Source organism: Bubalus bubalis, chromosome X (assembly GCF_019923935.1).
Source record: "Bubalus bubalis isolate 160015118507 breed Murrah chromosome X, NDDB_SH_1, whole genome shotgun sequence".
NCBI lineage: Eukaryota > Metazoa > Chordata > Mammalia > Artiodactyla > Bovidae > Bubalus > Bubalus bubalis.
Genome location: NC_059181.1, coordinates 74,382,996 through 74,407,781, shown reverse-complemented (window position 1 = coordinate 74,407,781; position 24,786 = coordinate 74,382,996). Strand labels below are relative to the sequence as shown.

At 35.9% G+C, this 24,786-nt stretch overlaps 1 protein-coding gene across 3 annotated transcripts in view; it reads left to right on the top strand.

The window, feature by feature from the left end:
• The window catches only part of HDX (highly divergent homeobox), a 220,823-nt gene that overhangs the window by 73,294 nt on the left and 122,743 nt on the right, over nt 1–24,786 (top strand). For all 3 annotated transcript variants that reach the window (XM_044936634.2, XM_006076546.4, XM_006076545.4), the window contains one exon: nt 6,004–6,057. In XM_044936634.2, coding sequence (XP_044792569.1) covers nt 6,004–6,057 — 54 coding nt within the window. The remainder of the gene's footprint in view (nt 1–6,003; nt 6,058–24,786) is intronic.

Below are 24,786 nucleotides of genomic sequence, written 5' to 3'. Positions count from 1 at the left end.
TTCATTTGTAGATTATTTTCCATTTCTACTTTTACTGACTTGAGTCCTCTCCTTTATTATTTATTTTCTTGAAGAGTCTAGCTAAAGGTTTATCAATTTTGTTTAACTTTTAAAAGAACTGACTTTTGGTTCCATTGATCTTTCCAATTGTTTTCTTTGTCTCTATTTCAATTATTTCTACTCTGATCTTTGTCATTTCTTTCCTTTTAATAACTTTAGGTTTTCTTTGTTCTTCTTTCTCTAGTTGTTTTAGGTGTAAGGTTAGGTTTTCTACTTGATATTTTTCTTGTTTCTTGAGGTAAGACTATACTGCTATAAACTTCCTTCTTAGAACTGCTTTTGCTGTATCCCATAGGTTTTGGACCATTGTGCTTTTGTTTTCCTTTGTCTCTAGGTATTTACTGCTTTCCTCTTTGATTTCTTCAGTGATGCATTGGTTGTTTAGTAGTAAGAGCATGTTGTTTAGCCTCCACATGTTTCTGTTTCTTATAGTTTTTTCCTTGTGGTTTATTTCTTTTTGTTTTTAATTTATTTATTTTAATTGAAGGCTAATTATTTTATAATATTGTAGTGGTTTCTGCCATACATTGACATGAAACACCAATGGGTGTACATCTGTTCCCCATCCTGAACACTCCTTTGACCCCCATCCCTCTGGGTCATCCCAGTTCACCAGCCCTGAGCACCCTGTCTCATGCATCGAATCTGAACTGGTGATCTGTTTCGTATATGATAATATACCTGTTTCAGTGCTACTCTTTCAAATCATCCCACCCTCGCCTTCTCCCACAGAGTCCAAAAGACTGTTCTATACATCTATGTCTCTTTTGCTGTCTCACATATAGGTCATTACCATTTTTCTAAATTCCATATATATGCAATATTATACTGTATTGGTGTTTTTCTTTTTGACTCACTTCAGTCTGTATAATAGGCTCCAGATTCATCCACCTTATTAGTAATGATTCAAATGTATTCTTTTTAATGGTTGAATAATATTGCATTGTGTATATGTACCACAGCTTTCTTATCCATTTGTCTGTCAATGGACATCTAGGTTGCTTCCATGTCTTGGCTATTATAAACAGTGCTGTGATGAACATTGGGGTACACGTGTCTATTTCAATTCTGGTTTCCTGGTGTATGCCCAGCAGTGGGATTGCTGGGTCGTATGGCAGTTCTATTTCCAGTTTTTTAAGGAATCTCCACACTGTTCTGCATAGTGGCTGTACTAGTTTGCATTCCCACCAACAGTGTAAGAGAGTACTCTTTTCTCCACACCCTCTCCAGCATTTATTGTTTGTAGACTTTGAATAACAGGCAGTTTGACCGGCATGAGATGGTACCTCATTGTGGTTTTGATTTGCATTTCTCTGATAATGAGCGATGTTGAGCATCTCTTCATGTGTTTCTTAGCCATCTGTATATCTTCTTTGGAGAAATGTCTGTTTAGTTCATTGGCTCATTTTTTGATTGGGTCGTTTACTTTTCTGGAATTGAGCTGTAGGAGTTGCTTGTATATTTTTGAGATTAATTCCTTGTCAGTTGCTTCCTTTGCTATTATTTTCTCCCATTCTGAAGGCTGTCTTTTCACCTTGCTTATAGTTTCCTTCGTTGGGCAAAAGCTTTTAAGTTTAATTAGGTCCCACTTGTTTATTTTTGCTTCTATTTCCATTACTCTGGGAAATGAGTCATAGAGGATCCTGCTGTGATTTATGTCAGTGAGTGTTTTGCCTATGTTTTCCTCTAGGAGTTTTATAGTTTCTGGTCTTATGTTTAGATCTTTAATCCATTTTGAGTTTATTTTTGTTCATGGTGTTAGAAAGTATTCTAGTTTCATTCTTTTTTTTATTTTTTATTTATTTTTATTTTTTAAATATATATTTATTTATTTTAAATTGATTGATGATTGGCTTACAATATTGGCTTGATTTCTGTCATACATCAACATAAATTAACCATAGGTGAACATATGTCCCCTCCTTCTTGAATCTCCCTCACACCTCCCGCCTATCTCCACTGCTCTAGGTTATTACAGAGCCCCTGTTTGAGTTTCCTGAGTCATACAGGAAATTCCCATTGGCTGTCCATTTACATATATTAGTGATATTCATCCACACTACTCTCCGCATTCTTTTACAAGTGGTTCACCATTTTTCCCAGCACCACTTGTTAAAGAGATTGTCTTTTCTCCATTGTATATTCTTGCTTCCTTTGTCAAAGAAAAGGTGTCCATAGGTGCATGGATTTATCTCTGGGCTTTCTATTTTGTTTCATTGATCTATATTTCTGTCTTTGTGCCAGTACCATACTGTCTTGATGACTGTGGCTTTGTAGTATAGCCTGAAGTCAGGCAAGTTGATTCCTCCAGTTCCATTCTTCTTTCTCAAGATTGCTTTGGCTATTTGAGGTTTTTTGTATTTCCATACAAATTGTGAATGCATGTTACCATTTTCTTAATTGCTTTCGGTTTATTTTTTGTAGGTTTTTGCCTTCTCTTGTGTTTCCTGCCTAAACAGGTTCCTTTGGTATTTGTTGTATAACTGATTTGCTGGTGCTGAATTCTCTTAACTTTTGCTTGTCTGGAAAGCTTTTGATTTCTCCACCATATCTGAATGTGAGTCTTGCTGGGTAGAGTATTTTTTTTTTTTTTACCATTATCATGAGGCTTTTTATTCCCAACATTTTATTATGAAAAATGTCAGATATATAGAAAAGTTGGAATAATTTTACTGAGAAAATTCACCATTTAGATTCTAAGATTAATGTGTTACATCACTTCGTCTATCTACCTATCAATCCTTCTATTTATCAATCAATTCTTGGATACATTTCAGTGTAAGATGCATTCCTGAGTACATTACCCCCTAAATATTTCAGTATAAGCATCATAAACCAGAGTTATTACATATTTAAAAGAGTTTAGCATTTGTTTAAAGCTATTTTTTTTTCTAGAGGTAAAATTCACATAGCATAAAATCCATAAATCCTAAAGATGCTATTTGATGAGTTTTGACAAATGTATACACCCATGTAACCCAAACCGCCAACAAGATACAGAAAATGACTATTATTCCAACCATTCTGTTATGCCTCTTCCCAGGCAACCCCTCCCCATCTCTCCAGAGGAAACCTCTGTTCTGATTTTCTTCACAACAGATTAGTTTTGCCTATTACAGAACTCCATACAAATGGAATCATAAAGAGCTATGATTGTAGGCTTTTCCCTTTCATAAATTTTAAATATATCATGACATTCCCTTATGGTTTATAGAGTTTCTGTTCAGAAATTACCTGATAACCTTATGGCAGGTCCCTTGTATATTATTTGTTGTTTTTCCCTTGTTACTTTTAATATTTTATCTTTGTCTTTAATTTTTGTCAGTTTGATTACTATATGTCCTGGTGTGTTCCTCCTTTGGTTTATCCTGCCTGGGACTCTGCAATTCCTGGACTTGGTTGATTTTATCCTTTCCCATGTTAGGGAAATTTTCAGCTATTATCTCATGAAATATTTTCTTTGTCCTTTCTCTTTTCTCCTTCTGGAATCCCTAAAATGCAAATGCTGGTGTGCTTAATGTGGTTCCAGAGGTCTCTTAGTCTGTTTCCATTTATTTTCATTCTTTTCTTCTATATTCTATTTTGCAGCAGTGATTTCCACCGTTCTGTCTTCCAAGTAACTTATCTGTTCTTCTGCCTTTTATGGATTCATTCCAGTGTATTATTTGTTTCTGTGTGTTTGTTCTTTAGGTCGTCTAGGTCTTGGTAACCATTTCTTGAATCTCCTCTGTTATTTTTCCAAGATCCTGGATCATCTTCACTCTCATCATTCTGAACTCTTTTTCTGGAAGGTTGCCAATTTCCAGTTCCTTTAGTTGTTTTTCTTGTATTTTATCTTGTTCCTTCATCTGGGATATAATCATCTGCCTTCTCATTCTGATTAACTTTGTGTGATTGTGATTTTCATTATGGAGGCTGTGAGACTGTAGTTCTTACTTCTTCTGTCTGCCCTCTAGTGAATCTACATTTTGTATTCTTAAATGTATAATAAGGTCCATATTTCAAGAAATTCAATTACCTTGTTTATTATATATATCATTTGTTTCACATTAATTTTTGAGTTCAGTTCAGTTCAGTTGCTCAGTCATGTCCGACTCTTTGTGACTCCATGAACTGCATCACACCAGGCCTCCCTGTCCATCACCAACTCCCGGAGTTCACCCAAAATCATGTCCATTGAGTCAGTGATGCCATCCCACCATCTCATCCTCTGTCATCCCCTTTTCCTCCGGCCTTCAATCTTTCCCAACATCAGGGTCTTTTCAAATGAGTCAGCTCTTCACATCAGATGGCCAAAATATTGGAGTTTCAGCTTCAACATCAGTCCTTCCAATGAACACCCAGGACTGATCTCCTTTAGAGTGGACTGGTTGGATCTTCTTGTAGTCCAAGGGACTCTCAACAGTCTTCTCCAACACCATAGTACAAAAGCATCGATTCTTTGGCACTCAGCCTTCTTCACAGTCCAACTCTCACATCCATACATGACCACAGGAAAAACCATAGCCTTGATTAGATGGACCTTTGTTGACAAAGTAATGTCTCTGCTTTTTAATATGCTGTCTAGGTTTATCAATAACTTTCCTCCCTTTTGAGTGGTTACTAGTTTATGAGGGAGGTGTAACTCATTTGGTTTAACATATTTTCTCCAGCAACTTAACATAATGAGTTTTAAAATATCCTCAGTTATAGGTAAAATTAGATATACATATATCCAGTTGGATATCTCTATTTTTTTCAAGAGTATATTATATGACTATTTTAGCAGATTTACCCCCTTCATTGAGTCTAGCAATCAATTTACTTTGCAAACATTGTATCTTACACCAAGTATTAGTAATAGGATAGGAAGATGTAACTTTTGAAGTATTTTTCTGTAGAAATTTTTAATTCTCAATTAACCATTAAAAATCAATTATTCAAACTTTCTCATGCCCTCAAACATTTGAGTTAATTGCTATTATACTTTAATGGGATTTTTAACTTGAGTAAAAGTTTTCCTTACAAGTATTATTTGGAGTTTATATAATTTTTAACTGGTTCTTAGCATATTGATGTATTTTAAAGTCAAAATGGCAAGTCTGATAGTCAGGGACAGTAATCATTTACCTGGAATTTCAGTAATATCACTTTACAATTTACCTTGACTTTTGAGCATCACTTCTTATAAATAAGCATAATACAGATTCATTGACCATTGCTGAATATAATTTATCAAAAACAAAAAATGTTTTATTGAATATCACATTCCTTCACCACTACCACTTAGAAAGGCTGATTTGTCAGTCTCTTGAGAGCCATATGTTTGGGAGGGAAGTAGAGTGCAAGTGGAGAGTTTTGAGTACTCCCCAATCCTTGTATGTCTTAGGAAAAGGTGTGGTTAAGTATAGGCTAACCAGCGTCATTGCTCTCAGAAACACTTTGGTCTCTGGAATCACTCCCCAGAATCCTATGAGAGTAGCATCTATCTCCTTATGTGGCAATGCTGATGTAATATGGTTTTACTAGCTATTCACCTTAGTAGTTTCTACTTAAAAAGGGCCTTGCAGTTATGTAAGATGAATAAATGTAGAAAGGCAAAATATAGTACAATGACTGTAGATAATTATTTGATGATTGTAACTCATTTATACCACAGAGCAATGAAGTTTTATTATAATAATTTTATTGTCCATAGATTTCCAAACCATATTTCCAGGCCTAAAAAACGTCCTCAAAATTTTCTTGAATTTTCAGAGGAACTACACTACTTTTTGAATTTTGCCATGAAGGAAGGCCTTTTAAAGCTCTTGCTTTCAATAAGGTAACAGCATTTGTCCACATAGGGGATATGCTCTGAATGCAGACCTATCTTGACATCTTGTGTGAATTCTTTGGTATTGATCAGCATTCCAAATAGTATCAATGCATACCTTACTGAGACTCCATTTGTTGTTTCCACAGATTTCAGGAAACCTTACTGTGCCTTGGATTACAGGGTGTTCTAGAAAAAGAGCAGTAAGTAATCTTTCATTTAAAGCAGCAAATGGGTTTCCCCCATCTCATTAGTAGGAATGCCATTGAGAAAATTGTCATGATATTTAAAAAGTTGGCAATACTGAGCTTCAATTAGTTAATTAATCCTAATCTCAAAGGACATATTTTGAGATCATAATATTTATATAAAATAAAAAGGTAACCTTAAATAAAAGACAGTAATTAACCACATTGTATAAACTTTAAGCAGTGTTTTCAGTTTTAAAAAATTAAAGATATTTCATAAAATATCATAATTTTATACATCTAATAAGACCAGTTAATTTTATCATAGAATTGAATCATGATTCATATAAACATCTCAATCAAAGTTAAATAAATTACATTACCATATATTTGTGTATTTCAGTATTTAGAAGTGGTGAGTAACTAATATTTTAACAATATTGTTCTCTGGCTTTCTGCTACAACTGTTATGATTCTTATTATACTAATCTAACATAATTTCATTAAAATTGTGTTTTCCTAAAGAATCTCATTCAGTTGCTCTGTGTAGCACCTATAAATCTAACAGGCAGGAGATTTTGATGTAACTTTTCCTTAGAAGGGAAAGTATTAAAAGATTTCAGCAGTTTAAAACAACAACAACAACAACAATGTGAGTAGACTTTTAGAAAAATATCTCAAGTTATTGCATGGTAAATAGCTTTGAAATAATGGAAAAGAATTGAGAGTGCAGAAATAGTTGTTATATTTATAGGGAACTGATTTTATAAAAAATGTTAAGACAATTCATTGTGGAAGGGAAAGATGTCTGTTTAATGAATGGTGCTTGGACAGTTGGATATACACACAAAAAAAATACTTCAAAATAGATTAGAGACCTAAATGGAAGAGCTATACCAATAACATTTTATGAAAAAAATAAGAGAAAATATTTGAGACTAAGAGTTAGGTAAAGATTTCTTAGATACTAAGTCAACAGTGCAATCCATAAAATTGAAAAATGAATAAATTGGGTCTCAACAAAATTCAAAACCTTAACACTTTGAAAGATACCATGAAGAAAATGAAAAGATGAGCAACAGCCTAGAAGGAAATATTTGCAAATCACTTATCCATTAATGGACTTTTATCCAGCATATACAAAACACTTATAAGGACAAATGATCTGATTACAAATGAACAAAAGATATGAGCCTGATATTTCAACAAAACTGATACATGAACATTCAATAAATATGTGAACAGCTGCTCAAAATTATGCATCATTCAGGAAATGCATATTAAAACCAAAATGAGGTATTTCACACTCTCTAGAAAAAGAATTATTGGCAAAGATATGGAGATAAAGGAACAATCATACATTGATTGTGGGACTGTAAAATAGTACAGCAACTTTTGAAAACATTTTGGCAGTTTTTTTAAAAGCTAAACATACACCTGCCCTATTATCCAACTATTCTGATAAGTCTTTGCCCAAGAGGTGTGATAGCACTTATCCTTATAAAAACTTTTACATGAATGTTTATAGCAGCTGCATTTATAATAGCCTAAAAGTAGAAACAAGCTAAATGTTCATTAACAGGTGAATGGATAAAAAATTTTTGTTCATATAGGGGAATAGTAATCAACAATTAAAAAGTGAACTATTGACATGCACATCACATGATTGAATCTTAAAATAATCAGCTTGAGTCAAAGAAACCAGATTTAAAAAAAAGAATACATACTGTATGCTTCCATCTATATAAAATTATTGAAAATGCAAACTAATGACAGGAAGCAAGTCAGTGGTTGCATGGTCATGTAAGCGGACAAAAGGTAGGGCACATTGATTGAAAGAGAGCATTAGGAAATACTTAAGGGTATGATGGGTATGTTCACACAAGATTGTTTCTTGACATATACACAAAGGAGAACATCAAATTGTACAATTTAAACATGTGTAATTTAGTTTTCATTAGTTATGCCTCAGCAAAACTTAAAAGGCTAAAAATTCAGTTACTGGAAAACGGGTATTTGAATCTACTTTTTCAATTGTAAATCTTGTGAAACTTATGTATAGGTCAAATTTGTATGATGAAAATTTAGCATTCAAGCTGACATATGCTACAAGTATAAAATAGGTGATTTCAAAGATTTTGTAAAAAGAATATATAAATGTCTAAATTTTATGCTAATTGCATGTTTAAATTATAAAATTTTGAATATACTGAGGTAAGGTATGTAATTAAAATTAATTTTACCAGGAGTTTTTCACTCTTTTAATGGAAGCCTATATATTTATCTCATATTCTATTTCTATTGTACTCCAGAAGTCTACAATGTGCCAGATATTGTGCTTGACCTTAGGGATACAATGATGAGAAAAGCCAGATATTTTCACTGCTCTTATGGAACTGATGTGGAGAAGGCAATGACACCCCACTCCAGTACTCTTGCCTGGAAAATCCCATGGACGGAGGAGCCTGGTAGGCTGCAGACCATGGGGTCGCGAAGAGTCAGACACGACTGAGCGACTTCACTTTCACTTTTCCCTTTCATGCATTGGAGAAGGAAATGACAACCCACTCCAGTGTTCTTGCCTGGAGAATTCCAGGGACGGGGGAGCCTGGTGGGCTGCCATCTATGGGGTCGCACAGAGTCGGACATGACTGAAGCGACTTAGCAGCAGCAGCAGCATGGAACTGATGATCTAGATTTAATAGGAAGAGAGGTATTCATGAAATAATTACATAAATATAAAATGCCACTGTGACAAACACCCATGTTGATCACTTTCTAGCTTCTCCTGGAAGCACACTTTATCCACACAATGAAATATAACCATCATCTGAAAATTCTTTGGCTTACTTCCAAGGAAAATTTACCACTGTCAGTGTCCCTCAATCAAATCATAAGAATAAATCAGTAGTGAAATAAGCTATGTTTATTACTTGTTGCAGCAAAGAAGAATACATAGCATAGAGAACCATGATTTATCTCAGTAAGAGGATGGTAGAAATACCTAACTGGATGATTTGGACTTTGGCTGGGTAATTTAGGGGAGGATATAATGAAGTGAGCATTTGCTCTAAATTGGATGTTTTGAGAGCATTTGCTCTAAATTGGATGTTTTGAGAGTGCTAAGTCTCTTCAGTCGTGTTTGATTCTTTGTGACCCTATGGACTATTACCTGCCAGCCTCCTCTCCCCATGGGGTTTTCCAGGCAAGAACACTGGAGTGGGCTGCGTTTTCCTCTCCAGGTGATCTTCTCAACTCAGGGATCTAGCCTGTGTTTCTTACATCTCCTGCAATGGCAAGCAAGTTCTTTAACCCAGGGATCGAGCCTGTGTCTTTTACATCTCCTGCAATGGCAAGCAAGTTCTTTACCACTGTTGCCACCTGGAAAGCCCCAGGAGGGGCAATTCAATGATAGGGTATTTAGAATGTGGCATTGCAGCCTTGGTTTTGTCTGTCTAGACAAAACTATGAAGTAGCCTTGTTTTATTTCCTGTTATCATGGTCTCCGTTGACTATGATGGCTACTCCATTTCTTCTAAGGGATTCTTGTCCACAGTAGTAAATATAATGGTCATCTGAGTTAAATTCACCCATTCCAGTCCATTTTAGTTCGCTGATTCCTAAAATGTTAACGTTCACTCTTGCCATCACCTGTTTGACCACTTCCAATTTACCTTGATTCATGGACCTAACATTCCAGGCTCCTATGCATTATTGCTCTTTAGAAGATCAGACTTTACTTCTATCACCAGTCACATCCATAATTGGGTGTTGTTTTTGCTTTGACTCTGTCACTTCAAAAAGGACAGAAATGGTATGGATCTAACAGAAGCAGAAGATATTAATAAGAGGTGGCAAGAATACACAGAAGACCTATACAAAAAAGATCTTCATGACCCAGATAACCACTATGGTTTTATCACTCACCTAGAGCCAGAAATCTTGGAATGAGAAGTCAAGTGGGCCTTAGGAAATATCACCACAAACAAAGCTAGTGGGGGTGATGAAATTCCAGTTGAGCTATTTCAAATCCTAAAAGATGATGCTGTAAAAGTGCTGTACTCACTATGCCAGCAAATTTGGAAAACTCAGCAGTGGCCACATGACTGGAAAAGGTCAGTTTCCATTCCAATCCCAAGGAAAGACAATGCCAAAGAATGCTCAAACTACTGCACAATTGCACTCATCTCACACACTAGTAAAGCAATGCTCAAAATTCTCCAAGGGAGGCTTCAACAGTACATGAACTGTGAACTTCCAGATGTTCAAGCTGGATTTACAAAAGGCAGAGGAACCAGAGATCAAATTGCCAACTTCCATTGGATCATTGAAAAAGGACGAGAGTTCCAGAAAAACATCTACTTCTGCTTTATTGACTATGCCAAAGCCTTTGACTGTGTGGCTCACCAAAAACTGGAAAGTTCTGAAAGAGATGGGAATACCAGACCACCTGACCTGCCTCTTGAGAAATCTGTATGCAGGTCAGGAAGTAACAGCTACAACTGGACATGGAACAACAGACTGGTTCCAAATAGGAAAAGGAGTATGTCAAGGCTGCATATTGTCACCCTGCTTATTTAACTTATATGCAGAATACATCATGAGAAACGCTGGGCTGGATGAAGCACAAGTTGGAATCAAAATTGCTGGGAAAAATATCAATAACATCAGATACTCAGATGACACCACCCTAATGGGAGAAAGTGAAGATGAACTAAAGAGCCTCTTGCTGAAAGTGAAAGAGGAGAGTGAAAAACGTGGCTTCAAACACAACATTCAGAAAACTAAGATCATGGTATCTAGTCCCATCATTTCATGGCAAATAGATGAGGAAACAGTGGAACCATTGGAGGACTTTATCTTTTTGGGCTCCAAAATCACTACAGATGGTGACTGCAGCCATGAAATTAAAAGACACTTTCTCCTTGGGAGAACAGTTACGACCAAACTAGACAGCATATTAAAAAGCAGAGACATTACTTTGCCAACAAAGGTCCATCTAGTCAAAGCTATGGTTTTTCCAGTAGTCATGTATGGATGTGAGTGTTAGATTATAAAGAAAGCTGAGTGCTTAAAAGTTGATGCTTTTGAACTGTGGTGTTGGAGAAGATTTTTGAGAGTCCCTTGGACTGCAAGGAGGTCCAACCAGTCCATCATAAAGGAAATCAGTTCTGAATATTCATTGGAAGGACTGATGCTGAAGCTGAAGCTCCTAATGCAAAGAACTGACTCATTTGAAGAGACTCTGATGCTGGTAAAGATTGAAGGCAGGAGGAGAAGGGTACAATAGAAGATGAGATGTTTGGATGGCATCACTGACTCAATAACATGAGTAAACTCCGGGAGTTGGTGATGGACATGGAAGCCTGGTGTGCTGCAGTCTATGGGGTAGCAAAGATTCAGACATGACTGAGCAACTGAAATGACCATGGCCTCTGAGTAATCTTGTTTTAGATTGTAGTCTGTGAAATTAAACAGTGTGTTCAACAAGAGAACAAAATGGTCCAACCCTGAGTGTCAATCTAGCATATAATGTTGTAGTCTAGCTGAACCTCAGTTCAATTTTGAATGACATGGTTTTTTCTATCTTACTAGTATACATCTTGACATTATGCACACTGTGCTTGATGTTCTATTCATATTACAGTTATTGTCCATGTACACCTTCTTGAAAAGTCTTAGTGAACCTGATTGTTAAACGGATGGTTTCTATCAATAAGTGTCCAAGAAGGTAAACAGAAAGCTTACCAAAAGAATTTAATTGTATAAACTGTTTAGACAGGTTTTAGAGGATTTAAAAAAGCAAAAATGAAACTTTGAAGCAACAAGAGTGTTAATTCAGGAAGTAGCTATCACCCCTTGGGCTAGGAAAACAAAGAGTAGTTTCTATTTTCAGAAACTATAAAATTACAGAAAAGGTTTGCTGATATGGGACTGATTTCTGAGTTTGGTACACTGCCAGCTAGTAGTGGTACCTTTTGTGTTATAATGAGGTTGATTCTGATACTGCACAAAAAGAGGAACCGACTGCTACTATTACTAACAGCCAATGCCAGGATGGAAAGTTGTTCTTTGGGTGATACTGATAGGAATAGAAAGCAAAACAGAAAGGATCATCTTCCTTCTTCAGTCATCTAGTCTCCTTGTACTGTTCTCTATTGGCAGAATCTCATTCAAAGACATTTTGTTGTTGTTCAGTCACTGTCATGTCCAACTCTTTGTGACTCCATGACTGCAGTACACGAGGCTTCCCTGTCCTTCACTATCTCCTGAAGTTTGCTGAAATTCATATCCATTGAGACAGTCAATTTCATCTGTTCAAAGACATTTAGTAAAGCAGAAATGTGGTTTGCAGAGTTTCATCAAAAACATTGTATAGAACAGTGTGTTTGGAACTGAGAAAATGTAGCTTAATTACCAATACAGAAGAAACGAGCAATTTTCGTTTGCTTTAGTTTTTTTGTAAAACCAAACTGTATGAGTATATGTGGAGTACATGTGGAATGAAAGTTGGTCTATATAAATTATGGAGTTGTTAGTGACTTTTTGAAATCTCAGTACTGTCTCTTTGACTTTTGAAAACTACAAACTGTTCTGATTGTTCTTATTATAACAAACTATGCATGTTAATACTACTCATATTAGGTTGTGGCTCTTCAATAGTAAAAATAATACTAGCATATGTATAGTATAGGGCTTCCTTGATGGCTGAGATGATAAATAATCTGCCTGCAATGCAGGAGACCCAGATTCAATCCCTTGTTTGGGAAGATTCCCATAGCAACCCACTTCAGTATTCTTGCCTGGAGAATTCTTTAGACAGAGTAGCCTGGTGGGCTATAGTCCAAGGGATCACAAAGAGTCAGACTCGACTGAGTGACTAACACACACATGTACCATATTTTAGAGTTTTAAGCAGGGGTCTCCATCCCCTGGGCCACAGACCACTGGTTCATGGCCTCTTAGAAACCAGACTGCATAACAGGAGGTGAGCAGCAGACAAAACTGAAACCACTCCCCTTCATTCCCAAACTGTGGAAAAGTTGTCTTCTATGACACAGGTTCCTGGTGCCTAAAAGATTGGGGATTGTTGGTTTAAAAGCATTTTACTTTGATGATCTCGTTCTGATCCTCCCCACAATTCACAGATGCAGATAGGACAGGCATTTCTATTTAGACTTTATAGATGAAAATAAATTCAGGATGTTATTTGACTGCTGTCTCTGTGGCCCAATCTGTTAGCACCTTCGGCTGTTAACCAAAAGGTTGGTGGTTCTAGCCCACCCAGGGGCTCTTTTCAAGTTGCTTGAAAAGACTATGAATATATCTAGTAGAAGTTTGAATTTGGATTAGAACTCAAGTCTTTTTCGACTTGTAGTCCCACTATCTTTAGTATTTTGCCTCATAGTAGCATCAGGAAAGGGGGAAATCTACTGTTTATTTTAAGCAGAAATCCTCAGCTTTTTGTTTCTTGTTTTGTTTTTGAGTAAGAACACCTTTTTAGTTTTCTTTCTTTGGAGTCTCAACATGCCTGGAACAAAACAAAGTCTGAGCTAAAAGGAAAGTGGAAGGATGAATGTGGTTAATTATCTCTTTCAGTCAATTTTCGAAATATATGGAAATACAACCTTTTAAGTAAGTCATTGCAAATGGGTTCTAATGGTAACTCTATTCTCTTCAGCCCCTGCAATGAAGGTAAAACCAGGAGAAAGCAGTCAGTAATATGAAGACCCATCCAGTCATATGTGTTTCTCAGCCTTGCCTGATCATAAGAATCATTGGAGCTCGTATGTTGGGGGTGATGGCTTGTTAAAAATAAATGTCTGGATACTACCCAGTATATTCCTAATCAGACGCTCTAGAGGAAGACCTGGAAGTAGTATTAATAAATGGCCCAGTTATTCTTATGATGAGCCAAGGTTGTTAAACACTGTCCTGATTCTAGTGGTTGGGGTACACTGATCAGACTCCATTGTCTAGCAAAAATTGAACCATATTATGAAAATTAATTCCATGAAACTTATTTTTAAATTTTATACATGAAATTTATTTTTAAAAACATCATAAAATTATGATACTAATTAAAATTCAGGACTAGAGGGGCTTTTTTACTTCTTGCATGTTACATCCTTATATATACGCTTCCTTCTATAAAGCAAATACTGATTTTCTAGGACACATGGACTGTAAGGATATCCCATTTACTTTATCATACATTAAGCACACAGTAGCATCAAAATTGGAGAAGGAAATGGTAACCCACTCCAGTGTTCTTTCCTGGAGAATTGCAGGGATGGGGGAGCCTGCTGGGCTGCCGTCTATGGGGTCGCACAGATTCGGACACAACTGAAGCGACTTAGCAGCAGCAGAATAATAATATTATTATAAGTAATGATGTCAATAACTATCAGTGCTAATATAATTAATGAAAAAGTTAATTTTTTTCACATGCCCTTCTCATTTCCCCTATATTTTCTATATATTTGTTTTTAATTGATTAATAATTGCTTTACAATATTGGTTTGATTTCTGTAATAATACATCAATGTAAATTAACCATAGGTGAATCTCCCTTCCATGTCCAGCCCTTTCCCACCCCTCTAGGCTATTACAAAGCCCCAGTTTGAGTTTCCTGAGTCATACAGCAAATTTCCGTTGGCTATCTATTTACATATATTAGTGTTTATGCTTCCATGCTACTCTCTCCATTCATTTCACCATCTCCCTCTTCTCCCACACCCTTGTCCATAGTCTGTTCTGTATGTCTGGGTCTCCATTGCTGCTCTGTGAATAGGTTCTTCAGTATCATCTTTCTAGATTCCATATATATGGATTAATATATGATATTTGTTTTTCCCTCTTTGGCTTTCTTTGCCCTCATTAATAGGCTCTGGGTTCATCCACATCATTAGAAGTGACTCAAATGTACTCCTTTTTATGACTTTGTAAGATCAGAGATATCAAAGGAACATTTCATGCAAAGATGGGCTCGATAAAGGACAGAAATGGTATGGACCTAACAGAAACAGAAGATATTAAGAAGAGATGACAAGAATACACAGAAGAACTGTACAAAAAAGATCTTCACGACCCAGATAATCATGATGGTGTGATCACTGACCTAGAGCCAGACATCTTGCAATGTGAAGTCAAGTGGGCCTTAGAAAGCATCACTACAAACAAAGCTAGTGGAGGTATTAGAATTCCAGTTGAGCTATTCCAAATCCTGAAAGATGATGCTGTGAAAGTGATGCACTCAATATGCCAGCAAATTTGGAAAACTCAGCAGTGGCCACAGGACTGGAAAAGGTCAGTTTTCATTCCAATCCCAAAGAAAGGCAATGCCAAAGAATGTTCAAACTACCACACAATTGCACTCATCTCACACACTAGTAAAGTAATGCTCAAAATTCTCCAAGCCAGGCTTCAGCAATATGTGAACCGTGAACTTCATGACATTCAAGATGGTTTTAGAAAAGGCAGAGGAACCAGAGATCAAATTGCCAACATCTGCTGGATCCTTGAAAAAGCAAAAGAGTTCCAGAAAAACATCTATTTCTGCTTTATTGACTATGCCAACGCCTTTAACTGTCAATAAACTGTGGAAAATTCTGAAAGAGATGGGAATACCAGACCGCCTGACCTGCCTCTTGAGAAACCTGTATGCAGGTCAGGAAGCAACAGTTAGAACTGGACATGGAACAACAGACTGGTTCCAAATAAGAAAAGGAGTACGTCAAGGCTGTATATTGTCACCCTGTTTATTTAACTTATATGCAGAGTACATCATGAGAAACGCTGAAATGAAAGAAACACAAGCTGAAATCAAGATTGCCGGGAAAAATATCAATAACCTCAGATATGCAGATGACACCACCCTTATGGCAGAAAGAGAAGAGGAATTAAAAAGCCTCTTGATGAAAGTGAAAGAGGAGAGTGAAAAATTTGGCTTAAAGCTCAACATTCAAAAAACAAAGATCATGGCATCTGGTCCCCTCACTTCATGGGAAATAGATGGGGAAACAGTGGAAATGGTGTCAGACTTTTTTGGGGGGGCTCCAAAATCACTGCAGATGGTGATGGCAGCCATGAAATTAAAAGATGCTTACTCCTTGGAAGGGAAATTATGGCCAACCTAGATAGAATATTCAAAAGCATAGACATTATTTGCCAACAAAGGTCCGTCTAGTCAAGGCTATGGTTTTTCCAGTGGTCATGTGTGGATGTGAGAGTTGGACTGTGAAGAAAGCTGAGCACCAAAGAATTGATGCTTTTGCACTGTGGTGTTGGAGAAAACTCTTGAGAGTCCCTTGGGCTCCAAGGAGATCCAACCAGTCCATTCTAAAGAAGATTGGTCCTGGATGTTCTTTGGAAGGAATGATGCTAAAGCTGAAACCCCAGTACTTTGGCCACCTCATGGGAAGAGTTGACTCATGGAAAAGACTCTGATGCTGGGAGGGATTGGGGACAGGACAAGAAGAGGACGACAGAGGATGAGATGGCTGAATGGCATCACCGACTCGATGAATGTGAGTTTGAGTGAACTCCGGGAGTTGGTGATGGACAGGAAGGCCTGGCATGCTGCAATTCATGGGATTACAAAGAGTCGGACACGATTGAGTGACTGAACTGAACTGAACTGATGGTGGTTTTATTCCTAGTTTTTAATGGAATCTCCATACTGTCTTCCATAGTGGCTGTATCAACTTACATCCCACCAGCAGTGCAAGAGGGTTCTCATTTCTGCACACACTGCCCAGCACTTGTTGTTTATGGATTTTAAAAATAATGACCATTCTGACCAGCATGAGATGATATCGCATTGTAATTTTAATTTTCATTTCTCTAATAATGAGAGATGTTGAGCATCTCTTCATGTGTGTATGAGCCATCTGCATGTCTTCTCTGGAGAAATGTCTGTTTGGTTCTTTTGCCCATTTTTTTATTGTGTTGTTTGTTTTTCTGGTATTGAGTTATTTGAACTGCTTGTATATCTTGGAAATAATTCTTTGTCAGTTAATCCATTTGCTATTATTTTCTCCCATTCTGAGGTTTGTCTTTTTACCTTGTTTATAGATTCATTTGCTGTTCAAAGACTTTTACGTTTAATTAGATCTCACTTCTTATTTTTGATTGTTTTTATTTCTGTTATTTTAGGAGGTGGGTCATAATGGATCTTGCTATGATTTATGCCATATAGTGTTCTGCCTACCTTTTTTTCTAAGAGTTTTATAGTTTCTGGTCTTATATCTAGGTCTTTAATCCATTTTGAGTTTATCTTTGTGTATGGTACTAAGAACTGTTCTAATATCATTCTTTTACAGATAGTTGTCCAGTTCTTCCAGCACCACTTACTGAAGAGACTATCTTTTTCCCATTGTATTCTTGCCTCCTTTGTAAAATACAAGGTACCCATAGATGTGTGGGGTTATCTTTGGCTTTCTATCTTGTTCCATTGGTCTATACTTCTGTCTTTGTGTCAGTAACATACTTTATTGATGACTGTAGCTTTGTAGTTTTGTCTAAAATCAGGTAAGTTGATTCCTCCAGCTCCATTCTTCTTTCTCAAGATTGCTTTGACAATTTGGGGTCTTTCATGTTTCCATATGGATTGTGACATTTTTTTTTGTTCTAGTTCTATGAAAAAAATGCCATTGGAAATTTGATAGGGATTGCATTGAACCTGTAAATTGTGTTTGGTAGTACACTAATTTTCACAATATTGATTCTTTCAACCCTGAAACATGGAATTTCCTTGCCACTGTTTATGTCATCTTTGATTTCTTTCATCAGTGTCTTATAGTTTTCTGTATAGAGCTCTTTTGTCTCCTTAGTTAGGTTTATTCCTAGATATTTTATTATTTTTGCTGCAGTGGTAAATGGAATTGATTACTTAAATTCTCTTTCTGAATTTTCATTGTTATTATTTTCATTAGGAATGCAAGTGATTTCTGTGGATTGATTTCTTTATCCTGTGACTTTACTAAATTCATTGATTAGTTCTAGTAATTTTCTGATAGTATCTTTAGGATTTTCTATGTACAATACTATATCATCTGCAAATAGTGAGAGTTTTACTTCTTCCTTTCCAATCTGGACTCCTTTTATGTCTTTTTCTTTGATTGCCATAGCTAAGCCTTCCAAAATTATGTTGAATGATAGTGGTGAGAGTGGGCATTCTTGTCTTATTCCTGAGAGGGAATGCTTTCAGTTTCTCACCATTGAGAATAATGTTTTCTGTAGTTTGTTGTATATGTTCTTTATTGTGTTGACATAAGTTCCTTCTCTGCCCATTTTTTTGAATAGTTTTTATGATAAATGGGTGCTGAATTTTGTTGCAACCTTTCTCCACATCTATTGAAATTATATGGCTTTTATCTTTTAATTTGTTAATATGGTGTATCACATTAATTGATTGACATATGTTGAAGAATCCATGCATCCCTGGGATAAAGCTGACTTGATCATGTTGTACGATCTTTTTAATGTGTTGTTGATTTCTGTTTCCTAGAATTTTGTTGAGAATTTCTGCATCTATGTTCATCAGCGATATTGGCCTGTAGTTTTCTTTTTTGTGATATATTTGTATGGTTTTGGTATCAGAGTTATTGTGTCCTTGTAGAACTAGTTTGGAAGTATTATTTCCACTGCAATTTTTGAAAGAGTTTCAGAAGGGTAGGCGTTCAGTTCAGTTCAGGCGCTCAGTCATGTCCGACTCTTTGCGACCACATGAACCATAGCACACCAGGCCTCCCTGTCCATCACCAACTCCCGGAGTTCACCCAAACTCATGTCCATTGAATCAATGATGCCATCCAGCCATCTCATCCTCTGTTGTTCCCTTCTCCTCCTACCCCCAATCCTTCGCAGCATCAGGGTCTTTTCTAATGAGTCAACTCTTCGCATGAGGTGGCCAAAGTATTGGAGTTTCAGCTTTAGCATCAGTCCTTCCAAAGAACATGCAGGACTGATCTCCTTTAGAATGGACTGGTTGGATCTCCTTGCAGTCCAAGGGACTCTCAAGAGCCTTCTCCAACACCACAGTGCAAAAGCATCAATTCTTTGGCACTCAGCTTTCTTTACAGTCCAACTTTCACATCCATACATGACCACTGGAAAAACCACAGCCTTGACTACATGGACCTTTGTTGGCAAAGTAATGTCTCTGCTTTTGAATATGCTATCTAGGTTGGTCATAACTTTCCTTCCAAGGAGTAAGCGTCTTTTAATTTCATGGCTGCAATCACCATCTGCAGTGATTTTGGAGCCCCAAAAAATAAACTCTGACCTGTCTTCTCTAAATTTTTGATAGAATTCACCTGTGAAGCCATTTGGTCCTGGGCTTTTGTTTCTTCAGATTTTTTTTTTTTTAATCACAATTTTGATTTCAGTACTTGTAATTGACTTGTTCATAATTTCTATTTCTTTCTGGTTCAGTCTGGAAGGTTCAACTTTTCTAAGAATCTAAATTTTCTCTATGTTGTCCATTTTATGAGCATATAGTTGCTTGTACTAGTCTGTTATGATCCTTTGTATTTCTGCATTGTCTGTTGTAACCTCTCCTTTTTCATTCCTGATTTTCTTGATTGATTCGATTTTTCTCTCTTTTTTTCTTGATGGCTAATGGTTTGTCAATTTTGTCTATCTTCTCAAAGGGCCAGCTTTTAGTTTTATTAATATTCACTATTATTTCTTTCATTCTTTCTGCTCTGATCTTTATGATTTATTTCCTTCTATTAAGGTTGGTTTTATTGTTGTTGTTCTTTATCCAGCTATTTTAAGTGTATAATTAGGTTGTCTATTTGATGTGTTTTTTCTTTCTTTCTCTTTTTTTTTTTTTAAACTCAGGTAGGATTGTATTGCTATAAACTTCCCTCTTAGAACTGCTTTTGCTAAATCCCATAGGTTTTGGGTCGTCAGGTTTTCATTGCCATTTTTTTCTGGGCATCTTTTGATTTCCTTTCTTATTTCTTCAGGAACTTCTTTGTTACTTATAAATTTATTGTTTAATGTCCATGTGCTTGTGTTTTTTTTTTTTTTTCTTTAATTGATATCTAGTCTCATATCGTTGTGGTCAGAGAAGATGCTTAATATGATTTCAATTTTGAGATTTACTGAAGTGATATGTGATCCAAGAAGTGGTCTATCCTGAAGAATGTTCCATGTGCATTTGAGGAAAAAGTTTATTCTTCTCTATTTTTATGGAAAGTCCTGAAGATATCAACTAGGTCCATTTGGTCTAATGTTTAATTTAAAATTTGTGTTTCCTTATTGATTTTGTGTTTTGATGATCTGTCAATTGGTGCAAGTTGAGTGTTAAAGCCCCTTACTGTCATTTACTCCTTTTTATGTCTATTAGTGTTTGTCTTATGTATTGAGGTGGACCTATGTTGGGTGCATAGATATTTACAATTGTTATGTTTTTTTCTTGGATTTATACTCTGATCATTACATAGTGTCCTTCTTTATCTCTTATACGTTATTTTAAAGTTTATTTTGTCTAAAATGAGAATTGCCACTCCAGATTTCTTTTGATTTCCATTTGCATGGAATATGTTATTCCATCCTTTTACTTTCAGTCTATATGTGTCTCTAGTTCTGAAGTGGGTCTCTTGTAGACAGCATATATATGTGTCTTGTTTTTGTATCCATTCAGCCAGTCTGTATCATTTGGATGGAGTGTTTAACCCATTTACATTTAAAGTAATTATTGAAATATATGTTCCTATTGGCATCTTCTTAATTGTTTTGTCTTTGTTTTTGTAGGTCTTTCCTTTCACTTGTGTTTACTCTCTATATAAGTTCCTTTAATATTTGTTGTAAGCTGTTTTAGTGGTGTTAAATTCTCTTAAGTTTTGCTTGTCTGTTAAGCTTTTGATTTCTCCATCAATATGAATGAGATCCTTGCTGGGTAGAGTAATCTTGGTTGTAGCTTTTTTCTTTCAGTACTTTAAATATATCCTGCCATTCCCTTCTGGCCTGCAGAGTTTCTGCTGAAAGATCAGCTGTTAATCTTATGGGTTTTCCCTTCTATGTTACTTATTGCTTTTCCCTTGCTTCTTTTAATATTCTTTCTTTTCCTTTACTTCTGTTAACTTGATTAGTATATGTTTCTCAACGTGTTTCTCCTTGGGTTTACCCTGTATTGGCCTCTTTGCCTTTCTTGGACTTGATTGGTTATTTCTGTTCCCATGTTAGGCAAATTTTCAACTATAATCTCTTCAAAAATTTTCTCAGTGCTTTTCTTTTTCTCTTCTTCTTCTGGGATTCTTCTAGCTTGAATATTGGTGTGTTTAATATTGTCCCAGAGGTCTCTGGGTCTATCCTCAGTTCTTTTCATTCTTTTTCTTTTATTCTGCTCTTGAGCAGTTATTTCAAACATTCTCTCTTCCAGCTCACTTACCTGTTCTTCTGCTTCAGTTATTCTAGTTTTGGTTCCTTGTAGAGTATTTTTAATATCCATAATTGTGTTATTCATCTCTATATGTTTATTCTTTGTTTTCTCTATGTCTTTGTTGATTGTATTAATTGTGTTAATTGCTTCTTGCATTATGTCCATTCTATTTTTGATGCTCTGGAACATCTTTACTATTATTATTCTGAATGCTTTTTTAGGTAGTTTACCTAGTCCTTCTTTGTTTATGTCGTCTTGTGAGTTTCTACCTTGTTTCTTCATTTGTGCTGTATTTCTCTGTCTTTTCATTTTTTCCCCCTAACTTATTCTGTTTGAGGTCTCCTTTACCCAGGCTTCAGGGTTGTATTGCTTTTTCCTTTTGGTTTTTACCTTCAGTGGGAAATGTTGGTTCAGTGGTTTGTGTTGACTTCTTATTAAGGGTGCCTTGTACCTGTGTTCTAGTGGGAGGAGGTGAGGTTTTTTTTCTTTTTCCTCTGATGGGTAGGGCTGTGTGAGGTGGTATATTTTGCAATGTCTGTGGAATCCTGTCTGCTGATGATCATCTTTGTGTTTTGGTCTTACTTATTGTTTTGGTGAGGTGCACTACCCTGGATGCTGTTGGCAGCTGGGTGATATCAGGCTTTGTTTACAGGTGTAGGCCAACATCCTTTGGATCTTAGAAAAAGCAAGAGAATTCCAGAAAAACATCCACTTCTGCTTCATTGACTATGCTAAAGCCTTTAACTGTATGGATCACAACAAACTATGGAAAATTCTTAAAAAATGGAAATACCAGACCACCTTATATGTAGTCACCCTGCTTATTTAACTTCACACACCTCAGATTCTCACATCTTTCAAATTCTTACTCAAATCAAAATAATTACTCATGGAACTTGAAAGATAATGGTAGTTAAACACAAAAACATTTACATAATACCCCTTGCTTTATCCTTTTCACTTATTTTAAATAACTTCATAATTTGTTTCTTTAAATAGATAATATAATAAACTATAATTTATTTTAACATAATTCCCATGTTCATGCATGCTTTCAATTATTCATTTAGCAAATATTTTAATTTGAAGTTCTCACTATGTTCCAGGCATTGATGGAATATTTGGCATATAATAGGAACCACACAGTAAAAGATCCCTTCCTTTGTGGAGCTCACTTTGTAGTCAAGAGACATATATAATAAACAAATAAAATAAGCAAATGAATTATATTTCAGAAGATATTAAGTACTATGGAGAAAAAAAATAGCAACAGTTTAGGGATGAAAGGGGCAGCCTGTAGTAGTAAATAGGCCTAACTGCAGTGAAAGAATATTTACTACAGTGTGCATGTTGATACTTGACTGTTCCACTACTCAAAAGGTTTTTTTTATTTTTGCAATCTCAGGAACACTACTGTGGAGTTTCTCTAGAGTTATGAAAACTAGGGGTTTAAAAAATATAGTGCATTACATATATATGAGTTATTTGTCCATTGTTTAATAATTATATCTCAGTCTTTCATTTGGAATTCATAGTTATGTTCCTTTCTCTTGTGATATTTGAAATAAAAGTTTCCCCAGTTTGGTTTCTGTAATTCTGTTTAGCATTTATATAGTTTCTTTCATATCCATCTTATGTTGATGCAGCCACTGTGCCTCCTCATTGCTTATGGAATCTAATAAAATTTATTCTAGCATTAGAACTCGCTATTTTCTGGTTCCACCCTGACTGTTTAAGTGTATTTTTCAGTGGAGGTTGTTGCCTCCTTTTGTCACTTGAGCAAATCTATTATATTCTCTGGTATCCTCACCTGCACTTTTACTATTTCCACTTCCTCTCATCTTTCCCAATAAAATCTTACTCGTGCCTCAAACCTCAACTCACAGTCCTCCCCAGTGACCACCTACATAGCTCTCTTTCATCTGAAATTTCATAATGCTTACTTTTTGCATCACACATTTCAGTCTTTAATGCCATTTAGCCTTCAGTTTATGTTTGTTTATCCAATCTTCTCAGCAAGCTTTTCTTTCATCACCTATAATACTTAATAAAGTTCTGAGGCTTTACTTGTAAGTATATTGAAATGAATTGATAATGTATTATATTACAGTATTCTCCATCTGAGGACCTTAGATTGCTGTTTTGACTTAAAATTGATCAGTCAATTACTGGACAATAATAAATTTGATGAGATTTCAGAAACTCTGCTGATTGTTTCTAAATTTGTTGAGTCATACCACTGCTTAAATATACTACAGATGTGACAAACTTGTGGTATTCGGAAAATAGTAGAAACTGTATGTAATATGAGATATGTATATGTTAATGATACAAAGGTTTGTAATGCCAGAAAAACAAACAACCCAATCAAAAAGTGGGAGGAAGCCCGAAACAGACATTTCTCAAAAAAAAAAAAACAAAAAAAAAAAAAACACAAAACACAGTACAGATGGCCAGCAAATACACAGAAAGATGCTCAACATCCCTTATTATTAAAGAAATGCAAATCAAAATTACTATGAGATAACACCTCACACTGGTCAGAATGGCCACTACAAAAAATAAATGCTAGAGAGGGTGTGAAGAAAAGGGAACTCTCTTGCACTGCTGTGAATGTAAATTGCTGCAACTACTAGGGAGAACATTATGGAAATTCCTTACAAAACTAGAAATAAAGCTAACATATGACCCAGCAATCCCACTACTGGACATATACCTTGAGAAAATCATAATTGAAACACACACACACACACCCCAGTGTTCATAGCGGCAGTATTTACAATAGCCAGGACATGGAAGCAACCTAGATGTCCATCAATAGATGAATGGATAAAGATGTGGTACATATATGCAATGGAATATTGCTCAGCCACAAAAATGAACACATTTGAGTCAGTAGTAGTGAGGTAGATGAATCTAAAACCTGTTACACAGAGTGAAGTAAGTCAGAGAGAGAAAAACAAATTTTGTATATTAATGCATATATATGGAATCTAGAAAAATGGTATTGCTAATCCAATTTGTAGGGCAGACAGAGAACAGACTATGGACACAGCAGAAGGAAGGAGAGGGAGGGACAAATTGAGAATATATCACTGAAATATATATATATATATATATATATATCTCGCCATGTGTAAAATGGATAACTAGTGGGAAGTTGCTATATAGCACAGGGAGCTCAACTCAGTGCTCTGTGACAACCTGGAAGGTTGAGATGGGGTGGGGGTTGAGGGAGGTTCAGGAGGGAGGGGACTTATGTATACTTGTGGCTGTTTCATGTTGTTTTATGGCAGAAGCCAGCACAATATTGTAAAGCAACTATCTTCCAATTAAAAATAAATTTAAGA